The sequence below is a fragment of the Heteronotia binoei genome, chromosome 6 (assembly GCF_032191835.1).
Source record: "Heteronotia binoei isolate CCM8104 ecotype False Entrance Well chromosome 6, APGP_CSIRO_Hbin_v1, whole genome shotgun sequence".
In the NCBI taxonomy this organism is placed as follows: domain Eukaryota; kingdom Metazoa; phylum Chordata; class Lepidosauria; order Squamata; family Gekkonidae; genus Heteronotia; species Heteronotia binoei.
In genome coordinates this window covers 31,491,788-31,514,817 of record NC_083228.1, presented here as the reverse complement: position 1 = coordinate 31,514,817, position 23,030 = coordinate 31,491,788, and the positions used below count along the sequence as shown (strand labels likewise).

Below are 23,030 nucleotides of genomic sequence, written 5' to 3'. Positions count from 1 at the left end.
GGGGTCTGTAACTCAGCCCCCCAAAGTCCAATGTGGACCAAACTTGGTGGGTACATTGAAGAGAGAGATCTGGAGACAACCTGCTATTTTGGAACCTCGCAGCCTTGTGTGGGACTTTTTAAAAATCGGACCAGTTTGCAAACTGGTTCGTGAACCAAGCTGTGGTTCAGTTCGCGAACTGGTCTGGGAACTGATCCGGTTCTGTTCGTGAACCGAACCAGCATTTTCTGGTCTGTGCCCATTCCTACCTAATATGCAAAGAAGTTCCTGCTACAAAAAAAGCCCTGGTTGGGCACTATGTGAAACAGGATGCTGGACTAAATGGACCAATGTTGTGATCCCGCAGGGCTCTTATGTGGCCTGAAATTCAGGGAAAAAAACTAGTTATCATTTTTAACAGGTGCCTTACAGGAATGGACTAGGAGGTCAAAATGAGGGCCACACAAAAGGGGGAGGATTAGTGTGTCTTCAGTTTTAAGAGGTTTCTGCATTTCCTTTTGTTGACAATAGGAGGCAAAGGAATAGCCCTACTGTAAATCCTTACTATTTCTATGACCAATTAATTAAAGTGGAGTACTTGGATTAAGGCCTTCTGAGCTGCTTGGTGGATTTTTGCTTGAGTAATTAACGGGAGAGGGAGAAAAGGTCACTGAAACCATAAGCTTCTGGCTTGCTTTCATTTTCACTAGGAGCAACTTTCAATTCAACACTGGGCAATGGCAGGGATTAACAGTGGGAGGTGTGAAATTTCAGTGTTCATTCCAAGGCACAAGGGATAAAGGCCACCACGTGTGCTACATCATGGCATTAGAAGAACATTTGTTTCCCTTTCTCCTGCATATGACTGCGTGGGGAAAGAGATAAAGGCGTAGTATCACCATTTATGTCCTGGTGAGTTGCAGCACTAGCTCTCAAAGGAATGAGAAATCCCCTTGAAAACACTTTCTGGCATCCAGTGCTGAGAATTTAGGGATCACGAGATTTCCATAATGCATTTGCTGTGTCTCAAACCGCTAACTGGCACTCATTCTATCCTTATCAGTTGGAATCCAAGACAGCAGTTAAAGACAATTGCAGGCACATTACCTACTAGCCTCTTCAAATTAGATATGTTCTGACACCTACTGGTTCAGCTCATGTTCTGGTCACGAGCAGGGAGATGATTTTTGATCAAACAGTTTGGCTGATTCTGCACTCACCTTGCTCTGGGGCAGGCTTCTGTTTCTGTCTGGGGCAAGCTGGTGATTTTGGACCAGCTGCTCTGTGCCACCATTTTGCCCTGGGGCAACCCACAATTTGCTGTGCGGCTAATCACAGGCTGCCCAAGGGCAAAATGGCAGCACAGAGCAGCTGGTGCGAAATCGCCAGCTTACCCCGGACAGAAACAGAAGCCTGCCCCGGAGCAAGTTGAGTGAAGAATCAGTCAATGTCTGTTCAATGCACCTGGAACCTAACTGGTAAGTGACTTTCCACAGAGTCATACAGTGCAGTACGGCAGAATCAGAAGTTGATTTTTTTCCAAAAATCACCAGTTGGGGCTTGGATATTTCCTGGAATAATGATAGATCTCTAGATTACAAAAATCAGTCCCCCTGGAGCAAGTGGCTGCTTTGAAGGGTGGACTCAATAGCAGAATACCCTGATTAAGGTCCCTACCCTTCCCCAAACTCCACCCCCAGATCTCCAGGAATTTCCATGCCTGAGTTGGCAACCCTAATATTTTATGCACTCACACACCACACCAACTTTCTTCCTATTTGGTGCCCATCTAAGGTCCAAATTAGATACGTTTTGCTATGAGTTGAGCTGGGGGAGAGGAGAGGGAGTGATTTTCAGATCAGGAATACTCCCCAAGGCAGAGAGATGAAGCCACTGTCCCCATCTGAACTGGTGCCCAGATTGCTGGGAAACTTCTTTTCTAGCAGCCACCCATCTGTCTGTGGGAGAAACAGAATCAGGGTGGGAATATAAACCCTGACTCAACTTATGGCAAAACATATCACCTAGTTTGGGAGTCCACATTAGTTTGAATTTGTGTATTTTTCTTGAGTATTCTCTAAAATCCAGACAATTCTGCCATTTCAAACAGAAACCACTGAGTTTTATTAGGTTTTAAGAATGGGTTGGAGAGGTTAGCTAGACCTGTGATGAGAGAGAATGGGCTGATCAATATACTTCTGCCTGTTCCTAAATTCTCATTGTTTGTTTAGTAGGGTTTTCAAAAAATCAGATAAATGGTTGCAACATTTACCTTTTGAATGGCTCTGTTATTAAAACTAAGAAGCCTAGTCTGGTTTTGGTGTCTCTGGAGTCATCCTAAGGCTTGTTGGAGAGATGAAAATCAGATTCTAGAAAGACCACCTCATCCAATAACAGAGGTAACATCTACATGGAGGGGGGCATGAAAACACACCCACACACCACCACTGCAACAGTATCACACAGTCTGGGAACATACAGGAATACACATGAAGGAACATACATGAAGCTGTCTGATACCGAATCAGACCCTTGGTCCATCAAGATAAGTATTTTCTAATCAGACAGGATGTCGCTCTCCAAGGTCTCCGGCAGAGGTCTTTTACATCACCAACTGCCTGGACAGAACCTGGGACCCTCTGCATGCAGAGGCTCTTTCATTGAGCTCCTCTCATTCTTGAGCCACTCACTGCTGCATCCCCATACTCTAGGTCTCCTTTTTTTTTTTTAGTTGCACCCTTGGAAATGTGCAGATGCAACAGTGATTTTGCTGGGTCCCCTGCAGCCCAGAATGCCCCTTACTTCACACTCTTTCTTTTCTTAACATTGTTACCTTGTGGCTTGGCAGGGAAAGGGGAAATAGCTCCTTGAACAGCTAAAAAGGATGGTGGTGAAATGAGTTTAGCTCCCCCCGCCCAGCTATGGGGGATTGTCTAGATTAATGCTCCACCCACAGCAACCCCAGATTCCCCTAACTTGAGACAAATTGGTTTGTTTGTTTTTTTAACAAGGGAGGGAACAAGAAGAAGCAGTCAAGTCATGCCCACACTGGTTTATGAGTGACATCACCTGGATGTTTGCCTCTACTCTGAGGGCTTCTGCTAACCATGCAGGGGAAAATCTCTATGTAGTAGCAGCCAGAGAATTGTTTACTTAGACACTAACAACTGATTTCCACCCCCTTAAACTACAGTAAAACACCTCTGATGTACAGTTATTTTCACAGATCAATTTATAGGGATTGATGGGACCTATGAAAAGATACGACAGAGTTTTGAAAGAGCTTTCCATGTTCTCTGTAAATGATGTCTTTTTCAGCATTTCTGTTTTTTCACTGGCCTCTCCTTCCAAATCCTTCCAACCTTCTTTTTCAAACCCTTATTATCTGTTTCAGCTTTTATCTCCTCTAGCAAAGGGCAAACACATTTGTGGAAAGGCCTACATAGCACTGTAAGACCTGATAATGAGCAAGTAAAGAACCAGATTTTGACACAGCTGAGGGAAAAGGAGAAGAGTCCACCAGTAAATTGCTTGTTCCTTTTCTCCCCCTTGGCATTTCTTATTCTTCTCATGCTCTCTCTTCAAGGTCCTTACCAAGGCAGGTCTGCCCATCTGGTCCCAACACTGTTCCCAAAGAGCAGACGCAACCTCCAGGCTCCAAACACGAAGCACCACAATCAATCCTGTCACAGATGTCATAGAAATCTGCAGAATGACAAAACAGGTTTGTTAAAACAGATCTATGGCTCCATATTCTCAGTCAGGAATCCCCAACCTTTTTGAGTCTGTGGGCACCTTTGGAATTCTGACACAGCATGGTGGGCACAGCCACAAACGGCTGTCCCTGAAGGCAGAGATAGTCACAAAATGGCTGCCGCAGCTTACCTATGATCACACAGTGAAGATACTTGTGCGACCTGATAGCTGTTTGTCAAAGCAACATGATTCAAAATCTGCACAGCCAATCAAATCTCCAATGGTTAATTAGAAGACTTGCTGGGCAAAAGCTTCAGCTGGCCTTGCCCACTCTCTACAAACACTTTGTGGTAGGGTTGCCAACTGCCAGGTGGTGGCTGGAGATTTCCTGGTATCTGATTTCCAGAAGACAAAGATCAGTTCCCCTGGAGAAAATGGCTGCTTGGTAAGTTGGCACCCACAAGCCCCACACTGGGAACCCCTGTTCTCAGAAGGAGCCAAGGGGCAGACATGGCAAGACTGGTCACTGTTGAATAGTGGGAGGTGACTAAAAGCGCAGCGTAGATTGGTGGAAGAATACTGTGAACACCTCTCCTCCTCACACACACACATACCTGTGTTCCCCATCAAATCTACTTATCTTTTTTAGTTGAGCTCCACTACTGAAGTAATCCCTGACAGGACACAAAAAGGTAGGGGAGAAGCAAGTTTTGGAGGGAAAGTGTGGGTGGAGGGCAAATACTACTGGAAGTGGGTCTGTCTCCAATACACTGTCTCCAATACTCCCTCTAGTCTAAGCTGTGGAGTCTTGTGAGCAAAAATTCTACTTTGTGAGCTATTGGCATTAAAGTTGTGAGCTAATAATAAATTAGTTTGCTCTGAGGCCATTTTTCCTGAGCTGAGACAAAAATGTGTGAGCCAGAGGCTAAAACACTGTGAGCTAGCTCACGCTAACTCAGCTTAGAGGGAACACTGGCTGTCTCCTGCCTCAGACTTCAGAGACAGCACCATAGATTTAGATAGAGGAGGTCACGACACAAAGGGCGTCTTTTTTTCCTTGTATCTGATATTACCCCGCCCTTTGAAATAGAATGCTGTTCTTAGGGAGACTTCCTTCCTTCCTTCCTTCCTTCCTTCCTTCCTTCCTTCCTTCCTTCCTACACGCAAACAAAGAAGGAGCATACTCTCCATCTTTGGCACCATGGATGCAAGACATACACTGTGTATCTGCATCCATAGCTAGTTAGGTAGATTCTTTCCCCGTCTCTCATCTTATACTATCTAGAATGGAGTTCTCTAAATAAAGGACTCATTTAAATTTGACAAAAGGCTCTGTGTAACTCTGTAACTTTGCTAGCACACACAATTCCAAGAATCTGCTGCTGCAGATAAGTCTAGCGCACCCTGCTACCTAATAGAATGTCATGGCTGTACCATACCAGTGAATCTAACAAATGCAATCCCCCTTTCTCATCCACCCATGGTTTGCCCTCTGTTTTTCAGGAAATCAGCAGCTGTAATAGTCACCACATCTTTGTTAGTAAACCATACTGAGATTAATAGGATTAGAAGCGGAGCGTTAGACTTTCATTATCTAAGAGGACAGTCACAAGATTATTTAATGTGAGGGCTGTGAACTAATTAAAGAGTTTAGAGCTGAGTAATCATCTGTTTTTTAATTGATGCATTGATGGATGACATTTGCATTTAAGCCTCAATGTGTGTGTTTGTACCCAGATTAAAGGGAAGGCGAGGCAATTAACAATTAAATAAATGAACAGTGCCACTCATTGACTTCGATCCCTCCTAGATTTTCATGGTTGAAAGGGTGACCTTTGATTCCTCCTCTAGCTAGTACTGATGGTCTCCCACCCCCCACCCCCAACCCCGGAGCAGCATTTGGGAGGTGTTTGGGACTGCTGTGGAAGGGAGGAAAACTGCCCCTCTGCCTTCTGGAAATCTAGGCAGGAACAAACCAAATGTTAGAAGAAACATCTTTAACACCTTGTTTTGTATTCCTCATTACAGTCGAAAACAAAACTCTAAAATAACTCTAAGCAAAAGAATGCAAGACCACATCGATGCAATCAATGATGTGGAATAAAAGACTCTGATTAACAGAGGCTTATAAAATGTCTCTTATAAATTCGTGCTGAAGGACAGTACACTTCCAGTGGCATCCTGTTGCCAGCCACTACCCAAATAGTAGCTGATTTAGTACTTCCTCTATAGCTCTGGTTAAACATGAGAAAAACGAGGCCTTTGTCCACATGTGGCCTCTGCCCACATAGGGACTATCAGTCAAAGGTTCTAAAGTAGCTGTAGTAGGGAAGACTCAACTCCATCTGAAAAACTGGAGAGCTTATACCAATCAGAATAGATGCTAAAGGGCTACATGGGCCAGCAAATACCTATCTGGATACTTTAGCTACTTATGCAAGCTGTATTAGGTAGGGGCCATAGCTCAACGCTAGAGCACCTGCAGTGCATGCAGAAGGTCCCAGGCTCAATCCAGTTAAAAGGACCAGGCAGTGAGTGATGTGATAAGACCACTACCTGAGACCCTGGAATACTGCTGTCAGTCCGACCAATGGCCTTAACTCAGAATAAAGCAGCTTCTTCCGTGTATATAAGCAACTTATCACGGTTAAGGCTATGGAGGGAAACAGAATCACAGGAAGAGGAGAATACCTTTACCCTAGAGTGGAATTATGCATGGGGACTGAGCTCTTGAGTCTAGCTGAGTAGTTTCTTGTTTGCCTACTATTTTCTAGGGTTGTCAGCTCCAGGTTGGGAAATACCTGGGGATTTTTTGGGGTGGAGCCTGAGGAGGGCAGGCTTGGGGAGGTACAGTGCCATAGAGTCCATCTTCCTAAGTGGCCTTCTCAGATGCACTGATCTCTGTCACCTGGAGATCAGTAGTGATAGCAGGAGATTTCCAGCCACCCCCTAGAGGGTGGCAACCCTAACTATTGCAGTGGCCAGTGCTGATCGCTCTAGGACAATCAAACCTGTGGTTATTTTTAAAAGGATGTTTTAAAAAATAAAGGACGTTAAATCCTCATCCAGGAGATTTTTCCTGTATAAATTGGGTGTCACTGTGAATACTGGAAAGATCTAGCAGACTGCAACTTCTACCAATATCAAAAACAGAAGTTTAACTCCCTCCCGTTTAGACAAATTCTGTTATGACTGTACTGCCACAGTTGTATGTTTCTGTAATGGGGTATGGCTCTATGCAATGTTCAGTAAGGTTATTCCCTAACAAGACCTGTTGGAATCCATAATTCTGTTTTATTGTCATTCATTCCCCCACCCCCACCCCATTTTCTATCTGGGGGTAATTTCTCAATATCAGGAGCAGATGAGATTTGAAAAACTCCACCTGCAAAAATTCTCTCCTCCCTGTGGCCATTAGATACGGGCTTCTCGTTCTGTGAGTCTGGCCATCTTGGTGCTACTTAAACTCTATTGATTTGGTGTACTAGCAGAGGCAAGCCCCTAATCTGTGCAACCAAAAGTTTGATAAGATTTTTTTTTTAGCAAGAAAGGAAAGAAATCAATAAATTTATCTTGCAAGGAAAGGAAAAGCCTTTCCCAAGGTCAGACATTTGTAAAGGTGACATACAGCGTATATAAGCTTTTAGGCACCTGTCTTATAGCACTGCACACCAGTTATGGTACATTGGCTCTGATCAGTTGTTTGCCCATGTATCTTTTGGACCAAAATCAGAAGGTAAATTTTGCATGTTGGTTTTTCATGGATTGGACTAATTTGTTAAAATTGTAAAATTGGCCTTTAGAACATTGTTTTATTATTACCTTCAGGCATACAATAGAAACATTACTCAGCACGTCTGCATCTGATTATGATGCAAGGCTAAGGTTGCCAGGTCTGTGCTGGAAAATGCCTGGAGACTTTGGGGGTGGAGCCAGGAGAGGGCAGGGTTTGGGGAGGGGAGGGGCCTTAGCATGGTACAGTACCATAGAGTCCACCCTTCACAGAAGCCACTTTCTCCAGGGAAGCCAATCTCTGCCAGCTGCAGATAAGTTGTAAATGCAGGATCTCCAGGCCCCACCTGGAGGCTGGCAACCCCATACAAGACCTCATAAACACTCCTATACTTTGTGTCAATTAATTGGTACTATGAGTAAGTAAAGTTTCTTATATAAGAATATAATTAACATTTTGTCATTAGATGTATTTTGGTAATTAAAAACATTTTTCCTTTCCCCCTCTTAATAGAAGTCCTTTTTTGGTCCTACATTAACCTGTTAATTGTTTTACTATTGTATCACGAGCCTATATGTACAAATTTTACTTGACCACTGAAGAAGGCCTGTTAGGGTTTTTTCCTTCTCTTTTTTCCCTCTTCTCTGGGATTTTTCTCTTTAACACAGAGAAAAAAACTTGAATATTTCAAGAGGGTTTTATTTTTATTTTTTTGCTCAAGTGAATGTAATTTCCTAATCTGGTTACATATCTAGGATCAAGGAATTAGTATGACATACAGAACACACACATAGAAAGCAACAAGTGACATAAGGTGGGAGAAAAGGCAGGCAAAAGTGATATGAGGCAGGAATGTAAAGTTAACACTTGAGTTTTGGTAGGAGAAGGTGACCACATAGGAAAGAGAGGAGTTGGCGGAGCTGAATTTTGATCTGGAAGTGCCATCACAGGATGTGATTTTACATCCCCACTCCCTTCTGTCCCCAAATAGAATTTAAGTAGCACCAAGAGCTGTCTTCCCTCCCCAAACTCCACACTTCCCAGGCCCCAACACCTCCAGTAATGTCCCAGGCAAGAGCTGGCAGTCCCATGTGTGGCATTAGGTGTCGCTGTCCATGAAACACAAAGCCCAAAACTTCCTTTGAGAGTGTGGCATTAATCCCGTGGTTCATTGGATCCCTGCCATGAGTTTCCTCTAGTCCAGCATTTGATATCTCATGGTTGCAAACATATGTGAGATCTCTTTCTTTAAAGCTTCCTGAGTAAAGACATTAGCAAAGGACAATGCTTACTGGTTTCTGACCTTCAGCTGAGCACATCTGGCTCTTGCAGTTGTTTACAAAATCACGGTGGTGAAGGCAGAAAGTGCCACCAAGTCACAGCTAACTTATGGTGATCCCGTGGGGTTTTCAAGGCAAGAGACGTTCAGAAGTGGTTTCCTATTGCCTGCTTCCGCATGAATCATAACCCTGGTATTCCTTGGAGGTCTCCCATCCAAATACTAACCAGGGTCAACCCTGCTTAGCTTCCAAGATATGATGAGATTAGGCTAGCCTGGGCTACGCAGGTCAAGGCTACAAAAATCATACCATTAAAAAGAAAGAGCCAAGCCAGTTTTAAAGAACGTGTTATTTTAACTAACAGCTTAAAAGAAGTGAACACAAGAACAGTCTCAGCAACAATCCTAGGCAATCCAAACACTTTCCTAAAAAAGAACATCTTGGCTGCCCTCCAAGCACATCAGGAGGAGACCCCAGATCAAGGCTACTATCCCTGGCTGGAGGATCTGCCACCTCCAACTTCTCCTGAGCAAAAGGAAGCGGTCCTCAGTCTCATGAGATCCTCAGCTGAAAGGAAGATGCTGTTTCCCAAAAGAAGAGAAATGACATTCCTCATTTATATAGTATAAATACCAATTAGTAGCACAACAGGAACCTATTAATTAGATTGCCTGGGGATACGGAGCTGAACAGGAGAATGGCTTAAATTTGTTGGAGAAGTCAGGGTAGAGTAGAAGTCTTTTCTTCTTAATCGCATGAGAAAACCCCCCACTGTGAGTTCACGTAGGCTTTCCTGTAAACTCAGCAATGAACTGCAGGCATTTTCACTCCTGATGTCCAGAGCATTTTTTTAACTTCTCACACCCAATTATGCATGTGTGAATCTTAATACGGGAAAGAAAATGGAACAGAGCTATATAAAAGCTGCACCTCCTGGGCTTCCCCCAACCTTCTGCAATCTTGACTACACCTGCTTTGCTGAGATGGTTTGGGAAAGATCCAGCAAAGGCAAAATGGCTGACACCCAAAAGGATGGGGAAGTCCAGACCTTTCCAGTTCTGACCACATTTTCCTAGTCCCAGTCCCTCACTGTGGCTATTTCCCCCCAGCCACCAGAGGGCATGTTCCCCCCCCCCCTGTAATTGGCAATTAACATATTGCTATAATATTATAATACTACAAGTACTTGTATGGAGCATCTCATTATTCCCTCCCCCAGCTTCTGTAGCCTTTTCCTGCTTAATTCTATCCTTCCCACCCGCCAGCCAACATACCGATCTGCTCCCTGTCTCCAACTCTCCCTCCTCTCCCTCGGCAGCATGAATCTGGCCAAGTTTTTTGGTGGCTGCTGCCACTGGTGCCAGGCTGGAAAGAGTTGTATGGTGGCTGGTACCAGTGCCAGACCTGGCTTGGTCCAGTTGTACAATCAGGGCTTTTTCTTTTTGTAGCAGGAGCTCCTTTGCATATTAGACCACACACCCCTGATGTAGCCAATCCTTCAAGAGTTTACTGGGTTCTGTGTACAGGACCTACTGTAAGCTCCAGGAAGATTGGCTACATCAGGAGTGTGTGGCCTAATATGCAAAGGAGTTCCTGCTACAAAAGGAAAGCCCTGTGTACAGTGCATGTCCCTGGGCCAGGGCCAGTTGCTTGATGGCTACTATCAGCACTAATCTAGAACCAGTCACTCAGTAACTACCATTGGGCCCAGTCACATGATGGCTTCCACCATCTGGCAAGCACAATTGCTTGGTGGCTGCTGCTGGGCCACACCAAGCAGTGGGGGAAGTGAAGTGGTTCCTGATAGACCTGTCACTGGTGAGTCTTCTCCATCAAGTGACATGATGGGGAGGGGGAACAGTGCCTTTCCAGAGCTAGGGCTGCCAGTTCCTGGAGATTTGGGGACAGTGTCAAGGAAGACTGGAATTTGGGAATGCGGGCAGGACTAAACAGGCATGTGATTCCATAGAATTTGCCTTTTCCTTCAGGGCAACTGTTGTTTACAGTCAGGAGATCAGCTGTAACTCTGGGAGAACTCCATGCCCCACCAAGAGAACTTCATGCTCTACCTACCCCTGCTCCCCCTGTGGCCTCACTTTACAGGAAACAAGGCCTAGAAGGCTTCTCACTATTGCCTAGCAACCCCCAAATTGGCATCTGAGAGCTCAGTGGGCACTCTTTCCTTAAAACTACTAATGTTGTTTATATTATTTGGGAGAGTTTTAATTTTCTGATTCATTTTTTAGGCTTCCCAACCTCTTGCTGGAGGTGGGGGTTCCCCCAGTTTTGGGGCCTCCAACCACCACCATGGAGTTGGCCAGCGGGAGAATCCCCGCCCCCAAAGACCTCTGCCACTCACAACATGCCCAGCATGATGATGTCACTTTCAAGTGATGAAATTGTGCAGGGGACACTCTAGCAATTTGAGTAAAAACCTTAGGGCACCATAGAGTTTTCACCCAAATTGCTAGAGCATCCCCACACGACATGCCCAGTGCAATGATGTCACTTGTAGGTGACATCATCACACCACACTTCCAGAAAGCTTTTGATAAAGTTCCTCATCAAAGGCTCCTTAGAAAGCTTGAGAATCATGGAGTAAAAGGACAGGTCCTCTTGTGGATCAAAAACTGGCTGAGTAATAGGAAGCAGAGAGTGAGTATAAATGGACAGTCTTCGCAGTGGAGGACGGTAAGCAGTGGGGTGCCACAGGGCTCGGTACTGGGTCCCATGCTCTTTAACTTGTTCATAAATGATTTAGAGTTGGGAGTGAGCAGTGAAGTGGCCAAGTTTGCGGATGACACTAAATTGTTCAGGGTGGTGAGAACCAGAGAGGATTGTGAGGAACTCCAAAGGGATCTGTTGAGGCTGGGTGAGTGGGCGTCAACGTGGCAGATGCGGTTCAACGTGGCAGATGCGGTTCAATGTGGCCAAGTGCAAAGTAATGCACATAGGGGCTAAGAATCCCAGCTACAAATACAAGTTGATGGGGTGTGAACTGGCAGAGACTGATCAAGAGAGAGATCTTGGGGTCATGATAGATAACTCACTGAAAGTGTCAAGACAGTGTGCGTTTGCAATAAAAAAGGCCAATGCCATGCTGGGAATTATTAGGAAGGGAATTGAAAACAAATCAGCCAGTATCATAATGCCCCTGTATAAATCGATGGTGCGGTCTCATTTGGAGTACTGTGTGCAGTTCTGGTCGCCGCACCTCAAAAAGGATATTATAGCTTTAGAGAAGGTGCAGAGAAGGGCAACTAGAATGATTAAAGGGCTGGAGCACTTTCCCTATGAAGAAAGGTTGAAACGCTTGGGACTCTTTAGCTTGGAGAAACGTCGACTGCGGGGTGACATGATAGAGGTTTACAAGATAATGCATGGAATGGAGAAAGTAGAGAAAGAAGTACTTTTCTCCCTTTCTCACAATACAAGAACTCGTGGGCATTCGATGAAATTGCTGAGCAGGCAGGTTAAAACGGATAAAAGGAAGTACTTCTTCACCCAAAGGGTGATTAACATGTGGAATTCACTGCCACAGGAGGTGGTGGCGGCCACAAGTATAGCCACCTTCAAGAGGGGTTTAGATAAAAATATGGAGCACAGGTCCATCAGTGGCTATTAGCCACAGTGTATGTGTGTATATAACATTTTTTGCCACTGTGTGACACAGAGTGTTGGACTTGATGGGCCGTTGGCCTGATCCAACATGGCTTCTCTTATGTTCTTATGTTCACATGCGCTTTGCACACATGAGAAGATTCCCCCCACTCGAAGCCAGGTAAGACCTGGCAACCTTTTAAAAAAATCAGATTTTTCTGCAAACTTGTGACTTCAGGTATGTAGGAAAATCCCCACTATCTCTCTGCCTGTACCTCCATTTTGTGGATCTATTATTCCACACTCTATTGCTGATTTCTAATTAGTTATATGATAGCAATATATCTCTTAGGTTCTTTGAAATTCCAGATTTTTTAAAAAGTGTCTCTCCTTTTCATTATGGAGATATGCATCTCCCCTTATATGTGAACTGTACCATGTGATTCTGCTGGATGTGCATTTTCATTCTGAAAGAGTACATGCACCAAAAACAGAACATTTTCCTTCCTTAGTATGTGTTTTGCCCAAAGAAGTGGCTGAGGTTAGCTGATGGCCAGGACTCGCAAGAATGGGTTTAAATTAAGGGTAGGAAGTAGGTTTGCCAATTCCCAGGTGGGGGCTGGGGATCCCCCGGTTTGGAGGCCCTCCCCCCGCTTCAGGGTCGTCAGAAAGCGGTGGGAGGGGAGGGAAATGTCTGCAGGGAACTCTATTATTCCCTATGGAGATTTATTCCCATAGAAAATCATGGCGAATTGATCCGCGGGTATCTGGGGCTCTGGGGGGGGCTGTTTTTTGGGGTAGAGGCACGAAATTTTCAGCATAGCATCTAGTGCCTCTCCCCAAAATACCCTCCAAGTTTCAAAAGATTGGACCAGGGGGTCCAATTCTATGAGCCACAAAAGAAGGTGCCCCAATCCTTCATTATTTCCTATGGAAGGAAGGAATTGAAAAGGTGTGCTGTCCCTTTAAATGTGATGGCCAGAACTCTCTTTGGAGTTCAATTATGCTTGTCACAGCCTTGATCTTGGCTCCACCCCCAATGTCTCCTGGCTCCACCCCAAAGTCCCCAGATATTTCTTGAATTGGACTTGGCAACCCTAGTAGGAAGGTACCAGCTGAATATTAGAAAAACCCTTTTTACAGTAGAAGTTGTTCAACAGTGGAATCAGCCACTGAAGGAAGTGGTGAGCTCCCCCTCACTAGCAGTCTTTAAGCAGTGGCTGGACAAACACTTGTCAGGGATACTCTAGGCCGGGGATGGCCAAACTGTGGCTCAGGAGTCACATGTGGCTCTTTCACACATATTGTGTGACTCTTGAAGCCCCCACTGCCATGTCAGCCAGTTTGGAGAAGGCATTTAACCAATTCCGCAGGGCTTGCAAAACTACCCTCTTCCAACAAGCTTATAGGGAACTCTGAATGTGACATCTAGCCGTCTGGAGAGACATCCCACTGAATGTAGCACCTTTAATTTACTATGGTTTTATAATTTTTATGTAACTTTTAAACTGTATTTTAACTGTATCTTTTATGAATTGTATAATTGATCATGGTATATACCATGTCCTGTTAGCCGCCCTGAGCCTGCTTCGGCGGGGAGGGCGGAATATAAATAAAATTTATTATTATTATTGTTATTGTTATTATTTAAATCACTTTACCAAGCCAGGAGGCGGCTTGGAGAATGAATTTAAAGTTGCTTTCTTTTATTTCTTTTATTTATTTCTTTTAGGCAATTTAAAGTTTGCCCTTTCCCAAGGATGGGCTCAGGGTGGATAACAACATTCTAAAAACAGTATAAAAACAACAGTTAAAGCCATACAGTACAGTTTGACAGATCATACAAATTATAAATGGCAGCTCAGTTGGGCACATATTATATGAACCGAAGATAGTAAATAAAATAATTTCTACCTCTCTCTCCCTCCATTTAGCTTCCTTCCTTCTTTCCTTCCTTCCTTCCTTCCTTCCTTCCTTCCTTCCTTCCTTCCTTCCTTCCTTCCTTCCTTCCTTCCTTCCTTCCTTCCTTGTGGCTCTCAAATCTCTGACATTCATGTGTTGCGACTCTTGAACATTCTATGTGGCTCTTATAATAATAATAATAATAATAACAACTTTATTTTTATATCCCGCCCTCCCCCGCCAAAGGCAAGTTATGTTATGCAAGTTTCGCCACCCCTGCTGTAGGCTGATCCTGCATCAAGCAGGGGGTTGGGTTAGGTGGCCTGTATGGCCCCTTCCAACTCTATGATTCTATGATTCTACTTACGCCCACAGTAGACATGGTAGCAGACGCTGGGCTTTGTAAGGCGATAGATATAGTAGCCTTCTGGGCATGCTTTGACATCAATTGTGGTGTTCCAGAGGCAGCAGTTCCCGTTGAAAGTGGCACATCCTTGCCTTTGAACAATGCCATCTGATTCTTGAGGGTGGCTGCCATTCAGCCAGATTGGGGCATGGGTACCACAGTGGTTCTCTGGGATGCAGAAGGTAGGCATAGCATCACCAGCCATCCCAGTAAAGCGGTACCATTCCCCATCAACAGCACTGTCACACTCAGGCTGGTCGTAAGAACTGTTGAACTGGTGCTCTGTGTTTCTCCATGGTTCATTCAGAGTGAGGTAGGCAGAGCAAGGGTCAAGAGCTGAAACACAGAAGGGAGAGAGAAAAACTGGTGATAACCCTTGAAATCAAAGGCATGAGAAAAAACATAAGACATGAGAAAAAACAGCAAAAGACAGTTTTTCAGTGGCTTAAGATAAGGATGGCTGCATTGTGGATTGTTCTGGTTCACTCACCACACAGCATAAGGCTAGAGGTGTATTTTGTACATATTGCCCTTTCCTCCTTGATCAAGCTCAGTAGCAGAATTGTAGGTCATTTAGAACAAGTTTCGGGGCACATCTATCTTACTTCTATACTGTACTTTAAAAATTCCATAAAAGGTAGAAATGCATTTTCCCTTTCCATAGGATTGAATCTACAGATATTCATTTCCCTATGCCTGGATTAACATTTGGTCAAGCCTCTAGGGACTGCATAAAATTACCTTGGGCCCTGACCCAAATCTGTCCATTTTTGGCTTAAGGAATGAAAATTACCTGTTAAGTATTCAGAAATAATATGTGAAGTAAAAAAAAAAACTTGAGGTGTGGTGAAGTTAGATTATCTCAAGGGATGGATGCAAAATGGAGTCTGTGGTTCCAGAAAAGTTCCCGCTATACCTGATCCCCTCATCTGATGATGTGTGCTTAGAGAGCACACGAAAGCTTACGTTCTGAATAAAACTTGGTTGGTCTTAAAGGAGCAACTTGACTCCTGCTTTGTGGTTCCAGAAGGGATTGTTAATAGCACAATGGCCACAGAGTTTGAAATGGACTCCCACTGTATGGAGATTGTGCCTTGTTCAGCAGTCATTATGCATTGTTCAGCATTGTCATTAGAACTACAGGCCATGATAGTTCAGACGGCATATGAACTCATGAATTCTGAAGCTTGTCATTAATTAACACGTCCAGATTCCCAGGTGATTTTTTGGGGACCCACTTTTATATCCTTTCAGATTTGCCACAGCTTCGTTCCTTCATTTAAAATCTGTTCATGGTTGATCCAACTCTATTTTGGGGTCTAGACCGAAGCCGAAGTTCCCCACTCCAAAAAGTTTAAATCTTCCTTCTGGTTTGGAAATGTATGGTTTTACTTTGCCTCTCATCTAGGAAGAGTTGCCAAATTCCTGAGATATGCTTAAATAATGAACATTGGAAGCTAAGGTCTGCTGAAACACTCTTCCCTTTCCTACCAGATCACTGCCACCAGAGAGTCGTTGTCTGTCAATAGGATGCAGGGAAGTATAACATGTAAGGCCCTTATTCAAGGCTATGTTTGTCTAGCAATCCTAATCATGTATTTTCAAGCCCAGCTTTCCAAGGAGTATAAAATTTAGAATTAGAATTGCCTAACTCTTTTGTTCATTAGAAGCTAGATGTGATTACAGAGGGTTCACTGGGCTTACAATTGTTCTCTGAGCCCCCAAGAGCTAGGGTTGTTAGGTCCTTCCCGGCAACCAGTGGGGCATGGGGGAAACTTACCAGGAGCAGAAGGGAGGCCCAGGCTACACTGCCAGCAATGTGACAACATCACTTCCAGTGTGTACCAGAAGTGAAGTCACTATAACAATCTAATATTTGCGGGGGGGGGGGAACTCTATGGTAAAAATGGCTTCTACCTTAATGTTTCTGCCCATATACAGAACATCGCTGTGACACTGCTGACATGATGTCACTTCCGGTGGAACCTGGAAGTGATGTTGCCACATTGCCGGGAATGTAGCATGGGCCATCCACCCTCTCCTGGTAGTCCCCCTCCAGCCAGCTGATCAGTGGCAAAGGACAGGGCCTGGTAGCGGGGGATCCCCACCTCTACTGGGGGGAGGGACTGACACCTTATTGAGAGCTCTTCATTGGTCCAGCCAACATAGCTGAATTTCTGGTTTCTTCTCTGTTGAAAGTTGCATGATCTGACTCCACCTTTGACCCATGCCTTGAATAAAGAAAAAGACAGCAGTGCTTGTAATAGGACTGGACTTGTACGTGGCCTCAGTCATTTCAGAAAGTTTTTATTTTGATACTTTGTTCCGCTTTCTTTTTTTTAGCTTTCTTGCTTATGACTTTTCACTGCCTTGTAAATTCTGGTTTTCCAGAAGAGTTAGGGTAGGAGATATAGGATTTGGGGCTGGGAAAAAACTTCTGCCTGTTTCTAAATGCTTGGGATTTTCAAAAGCTATTCTTGTGATCTGGGGCTATTTTAAGAACATAAGAGAAACCATGTTGGATCAGGCCAATGGGCCATCCAGTCCAACACACAGTGGCCCAAAAAAATTATATATATACACACACACACACACACACACACACACACAAGCACATGTACTGTGGCTAATAGCCATTGATGGACCTCTGCTCCATATTTTTATCTAACCCCCTCTTGAAACTGTCTATGCTTGTAGCCACCACCACCACCTCTTGTGGCAGTGAATTCCACATGTTAATCACCCTTTGGGTGAAGAAGTACTTCCTTTTATCTGTTCTAACCTGACTGCTCAGCAATTTCATCGAATGCCCACGAGTTCTTGTATTGTGAGAAAGGGAGAAAAGTACTTCTTTCTCTACTTTCTCCATCCCATGCACTATCTTGTAAACCTCTATCATGTCACCCCGCAGTCGACGTTTCTCCAAGCTAAAGAGTCCCAAGCGTTTTAACCTTTCTTCATAGGGAAAGTGTTCCAACCCTTTAATCATTCTAGTTGCCCTTTTTTGGACTTTTTCCAATGCTATAATATCCTTTTTGAGGTGCGGTGACCAGAATTGCACATAGTATTCCAAATGAGACCGCACCATAGATTTATACAGGGGCATTATGGTACTGGCTGATTTGTTTTCAATTCCCTTCCTAATAATTCCCAGCATGGCGTTGGCCTTTTTTATTGCAATCGCACACTGTCTTGACATTTTCAGTGAGTTATCTACCACGACCCCAAGATCTCTCTCTTGGTCAGTCTCTGCCAGTTCATACCCCATCAACTTGTATTTGTAGCTGGGATTCTTGGCCCCAATGTGCATTAATTTGCACTTGGCCACATTGAACCTCATCTGCCACGTTGACGCCCACTCACCCAGCCTCAACAGATCCCTTTGGAGTGCCTCACAATCCTCTCTGGTTCTCACCACCCTGAACAATTTAGTGTCATCTGCAAACTTGGCCACTTCACTGCTCACTCCCATCTCCAAATCATTTATGAACAAGTTAAAGAGCATGGGACCCAGTACCGAGCCCTGCAGCACCCCACTGCTTACCGTCCTCCACTGCGAAGACTGCCCATTTATACTCACTCTCTGCTTCCTATTACTCAGCCAGTTTTTGATCCACAAGAGGACTTGTCCTTTTACTCCATGACTCTCGAGCTTTCTAAGGAGCCTTTGATGAGGAACTTTATCAAAAGCTTTCTGAAAGTCAAGGTAAATGACATCTATTGGGTCTCCTTTGTCCACATGTTTGTTCACCCTCCCCAAATTTTACAGCAAGCTGATTTTCTATATATGTGCTACAGTGGGGACAGCAGAAATTCAGATCTCATTAAGAAAGGTCTTCATAGATCTGAACCGGCTGTTAGACCAGCTTTGATTCTAATGACCTGCTCATAGATTTTTCCCCATGATGCTCATTATTTCACTCCAGTCCTAACAGTGTATGTTGTTTGGATAATTTCCAATATTTTCAGGCCTGGTTATGGGATTGAACAGCCTTACCCTGGTGGCACAATTTTGTGGTAGTTTTGGTCCTCCCTGCAAGGACTCTTGGCCACTAGTTGATGGAGTCCTGCAATATTCTATGTTGTCCCCTCCTGTTATAGATCAAAGAGTGCATTGACTGGGCTACCCAGGCTAGCTCGAGGTCATCAGATCTTGGAAGCTAAGCAGGGTCTCCCCTGGTTATCCTTTGGATGGGAGACTACTGAGGAAGACCAAGGTCAGAATGCAGAGGTTAGCCAATGGCAAATCACCTCTGAACATCTCTTGCCTTGAAAAGCCTACAGAGTTGTCATAAGTCAGCTGTGACTTGATGGCCAAAAAAGGACACTCAAACCAGCTGAACCTTATGAGATGGCTCTTCAAAGACAGCTCCCTCCCTTCTCTCTTTCTTTTATCACCTCTCCTCTCGGAACTTCTGAGAGGACATTAGGAAACACCTCATTTGTGCAATGACCATGTCTTGATCTCCTGTTTCCAGCAGTGGGAGTTCTGTGTATCTGCAAAAGGTGTCTTGGGGGACATATTCCTAACAGAGTTTAATAACACTCTGAAAGGATTTTAAAGTGGAAGCCCCCAGAGAGAATAATTTAATAAAAATATTTATTTCACCTTTCATTTGGACTGCATTTCATCTTCCTTCAGCTGCTTCTGCAGTGAAAGTTTGCAGCTTCACTCTCTGAATACATTTAACACCCGATTAAGCACCAGTTAACTGTGGCGGGCTGTGCCCACCATTAAAACAGGATTTATGCTAATATTTTTTCTGACTAAGGCAAATTCATTACTTTTCACTGTCACTACAGTAAAACAGCCAATCGTTCTGATTAAGCATATAAAAGCCCAGCCAAAAAACTCGTTCTTTTCCCTCTAGGTTGCTCTGCCACAGGGCATTGTGATGATTTGACTTAAATTTTAGGCAGCTGTGTTATGTTGCCACTGTTTGAAAACAAATCTGCATTGCCATTGGAGGAGAAAATAACTGACTGTGGCCACTGATTGTTTGTTGCTTCATTTGTCCGTGATTACCGAGGCTTTGGCTGTACACCATATACCTCCTGTGGGCCAAACTACACTTTTTATGGTAGATCTGTGACTGATCTCAAGTCCTCATCCCCCTCCTCTCTCCTGAAACGCACCTATGGGGCACTACCAACTGGAGCAACAGTGAGAAGAGCGGGCAGCTGTTTCCTCAGAAATCAGGTTTCCTCAAACCGCTGTTTGCTTCACAGTGAGGGGAAAGGAAGGGGTTGAAGGGAAAGCAAGACAGACATTGTGGTGTGGTGGCTAGAATGGTGGGCTTTCCCACAATTATTTAGTTGTATTTACAGGCTTTGTATTCTGCCTTTCTGCCCATTCAGGGCCACCAAGGCACCTAACAATTAAAAGCAGAATGTATAGCAGCAAAACCATAAAACCAATTTAAAACCAAACAAACAGATCCCACAATTTAAACATAGTAAGGAGGGGTTGTTGAGCCAATGCCAGACAAAAACACTCCAGTCTTCTTCACCCACTGACACAAGACACAGATAAAAGGGGACAGACAAATATCTCTGGGGAGGGCGTGCTGAATTTTGGTGCTATGACCAAGAAGCCCTTTCTTGGGTTGTGTAACTCATCTAACCTCAAAAAGCGGGTATATCGAAAGCAGGCCCCTCAGAAAAGCATCTCAGTTGTTGGAAAGGTTCATATGTCACTCCTTAAGGTATGCTGATTCAAACCAAATAGACTTTAAAAGTCACCACCAGCACCTTGAGCTGGCCCAGGAAACAAATTGCCAGTGTACCTGGACCCAAACTGAACCAATAATTTTAAGCCCACCTCCTCTTTTTTTTTTTTGATATTTCTACAGACCAGGGGTATTTCTCAGATCCTTAGAAAGATGTACCTTGTATGCTCATGACTTTCATCTCTGGATTTCAGTTTTCACAGATGGAACAATGTTGAGAATTAGATATATTGATATAGCTAATTAGATATATTGACCAAAAAACCCTCCCGTCAGTGGTCTGATGAGGAATGAAAATGCTCTAGAGAGGGCTGAATGTTGAGGGCATCTGTCAGTTCAGGGGGGGGGGGTACCGGGGGGGGGGGTAGGAAGGGAGAAAGCAGTCTGTTCTAGCCTGAGTACCTAGAGAATCAAGGAGGGGAAGATTTTGGCGGCAGTTTCCTAATTGCTCCCCTCCACAGTTCTTCACATTACCCGGTTTGTAAATGAAGGCATGAAAGCTGAAGATTCATAACATGTTCATAAAATTATAGAACATTAAAGGAAAGGGTTATTGTTCCTGGAATATGTCAGTTTAAAGGCCTCATTAAAGCTTCTGTGCTGGGAAGGCACTGTTTTTGTGTGTTTGTGTGTGTGTAAGAGAGGGGAACATTATTTAGCCCAAAAGTATTAGGAAAAGAAAGGAAAGGTCCCCCATGCAAGCACCAGTCGTTTCCGACTCTGGGGTGACGTTGCTTTCACAAAGTTTTCACGGCAGACTTTTTACGGGGTGGTTTGCCATTGCCTTCCCCAGTCATCTACACTTTCCCCCCAGCAAGCTGGATACTCATTTTACCGACCTCGGAAGGATGGAAGGTTGAGTCAACCTCGAGCTGGCTACCTGAAAACCCAGCTTCCACTGGGGATCGAACTCAGGTTGTGAGCAGAGCTCAGGACTGCAGGACTGCAGCTTTAACACTGCGCCACGGGGCTCTGTTCCAAAAGTATTAACAAGTCTCTAAATTAAGCAAATAAAAAATAAATAGCATGAACAAAGAAAGGTACTCTTTCCCAGGAGCAAAATGCAGTGTATTGAATACTGGGGGAAAGCAATTCCTTGAGTCTCTCGGCTACATGGAACAAATAGGTAACAACATTGCATTTACTGTGCTACAAATGGGATTTGACTGCGAAGTCCCAAAGGGGTGGACAAAGTCACTTTCATTTCCACCTCCCCCTCCCCCTCCCCCTCCCCCAGGGCTTTTTCATCTACTTACCCACAGTATTCTCTTGTATGGGTTGTGCTTTGCTGTAGAGGATGACTGGCAAAACCAGTAGTAGAAGCATTCTCATTGGCTTTTGCCCCAAGTGTCTCAAAGCATCAAAACAAACCTTCTCAGCACACCTCATGGTTTCAACTGGAGATTCTCCCAGTCTCTCAGTCACCCTATCAAATATTGGGGTTTTGAAGCAAGCTAGTGTGAAGATTGAAGAATGACTCTGTTACTGGAGGTTTTATCAAAGGAAAAGGCTGAGGGGATACCAAACCCAACTTTAGCCTTGACCTGCCCACAGCAGTTCTGCCTTGTAGAGAGACCAGGGTTTTTTTTTCATATATTCATGCTGTTTGTGAATCCATCTTCCCATTGTTTGTTGCACAGTTGCCCTACAGTGACACCCCAGCTATCTTATCTGGAAAGGACCTCTAAGCAAAGGAATACATGGACATCCTGTGGAGATGGGGGCAAAGGGGAAAATGGCTCCGGGCTATTATCTTTGTCTTTGTGTTTCCCTTCTATTTCCCTGTAACAAAGAAATAACAACCATAGAACCTTAATCAGAGGAAATAGTGAGGTGAGGGATGACAAACCTTCATTCCTAAATGCCCAAAATAGGGAAAATATCAAAATAGTTGGTATCTTTGGGGAGAAATAAGGGTTGTTGTTTTTTTTTAAAGGTGAAGAGATTTCCATTATTGGACTGTTTTTGGTTCTACTCCAGTGTTTTAGCTATGAGCTTTTAAATGCTTATGAGCCAGTGGATCACACATAGATTTTACCAGGGCTTTTTTTGTAGCAGAAACTCCTTGCATATTAGGCCACACACCCCTGATGTAGCCAATTCTTAAAGAGCTTACAAGGCTCTTAGTGCAAAGCCTACTGTAAGCTCCAGGAGGACTCGCTACCCCAGGGGAGTGTGGCCTAATATGCAAAGGAGTTCCTGCTACAAAAAAGCCCTGGATTTAACAATTTCAGGTGACAGCACATAGATGGTGTCAATGGGTTCAAGGAAGCTGCCTCCCTCACACCCACTACATACTCCATTGCTGCTCTCTGACCTTTATGGATATTGGCTGTGATCACACAACTAGCCATTTTGTACATTACTGCAAATCCTCTCCTTGCAGGTCTCCTAAGGAACTATGTCTCCAGTGAGGACTCTGGTTCCCTAACCACCAAGATCATTAGGCAGAGGAGGGAACTACTAGTAGTTGCAGCTGGCCCATTCACACACCATCGTCTTGGCCCATAAAGTCAGGTGATACTTAAGAGGGCCAATTTGGTTCCTCTGACTGATAAAAGGGCCCCCAGTTTGCTGTCTTCTCTTCATCTGGCCAATGTGAGGAATGCCACCAAGTTCTCCCTCTCAAGAGCCAGTTTAGTATAGTGGTTAAGTGTGCAGACTGTTATCTGGGAGAACCAGGTTTGATTCCGCACTCCTCCACA

General features: G+C 44.3%; 1 protein-coding gene across 1 annotated transcript in view; it reads right to left on the bottom strand.

Moving 5' to 3' along the window:
* Positions 1-21,764, bottom strand: part of OIT3 (oncoprotein induced transcript 3) — a 53,490-nt gene extending 31,726 nt beyond the window's left edge. The window contains exons 1-3 of the mRNA XM_060241210.1: positions 21,582-21,764; positions 14,558-14,932; positions 3,574-3,684 (exon numbers count right to left, since the gene is read on the bottom strand). Coding sequence (XP_060097193.1) covers positions 3,574-3,684; positions 14,558-14,932; positions 21,582-21,714 — 619 coding nt within the window. The 5' untranslated portion in view covers positions 21,715-21,764. The remainder of the gene's footprint in view (positions 1-3,573; positions 3,685-14,557; positions 14,933-21,581) is intronic.
* Between the last annotated feature and the right edge of the window lie 1,266 nt (positions 21,765-23,030).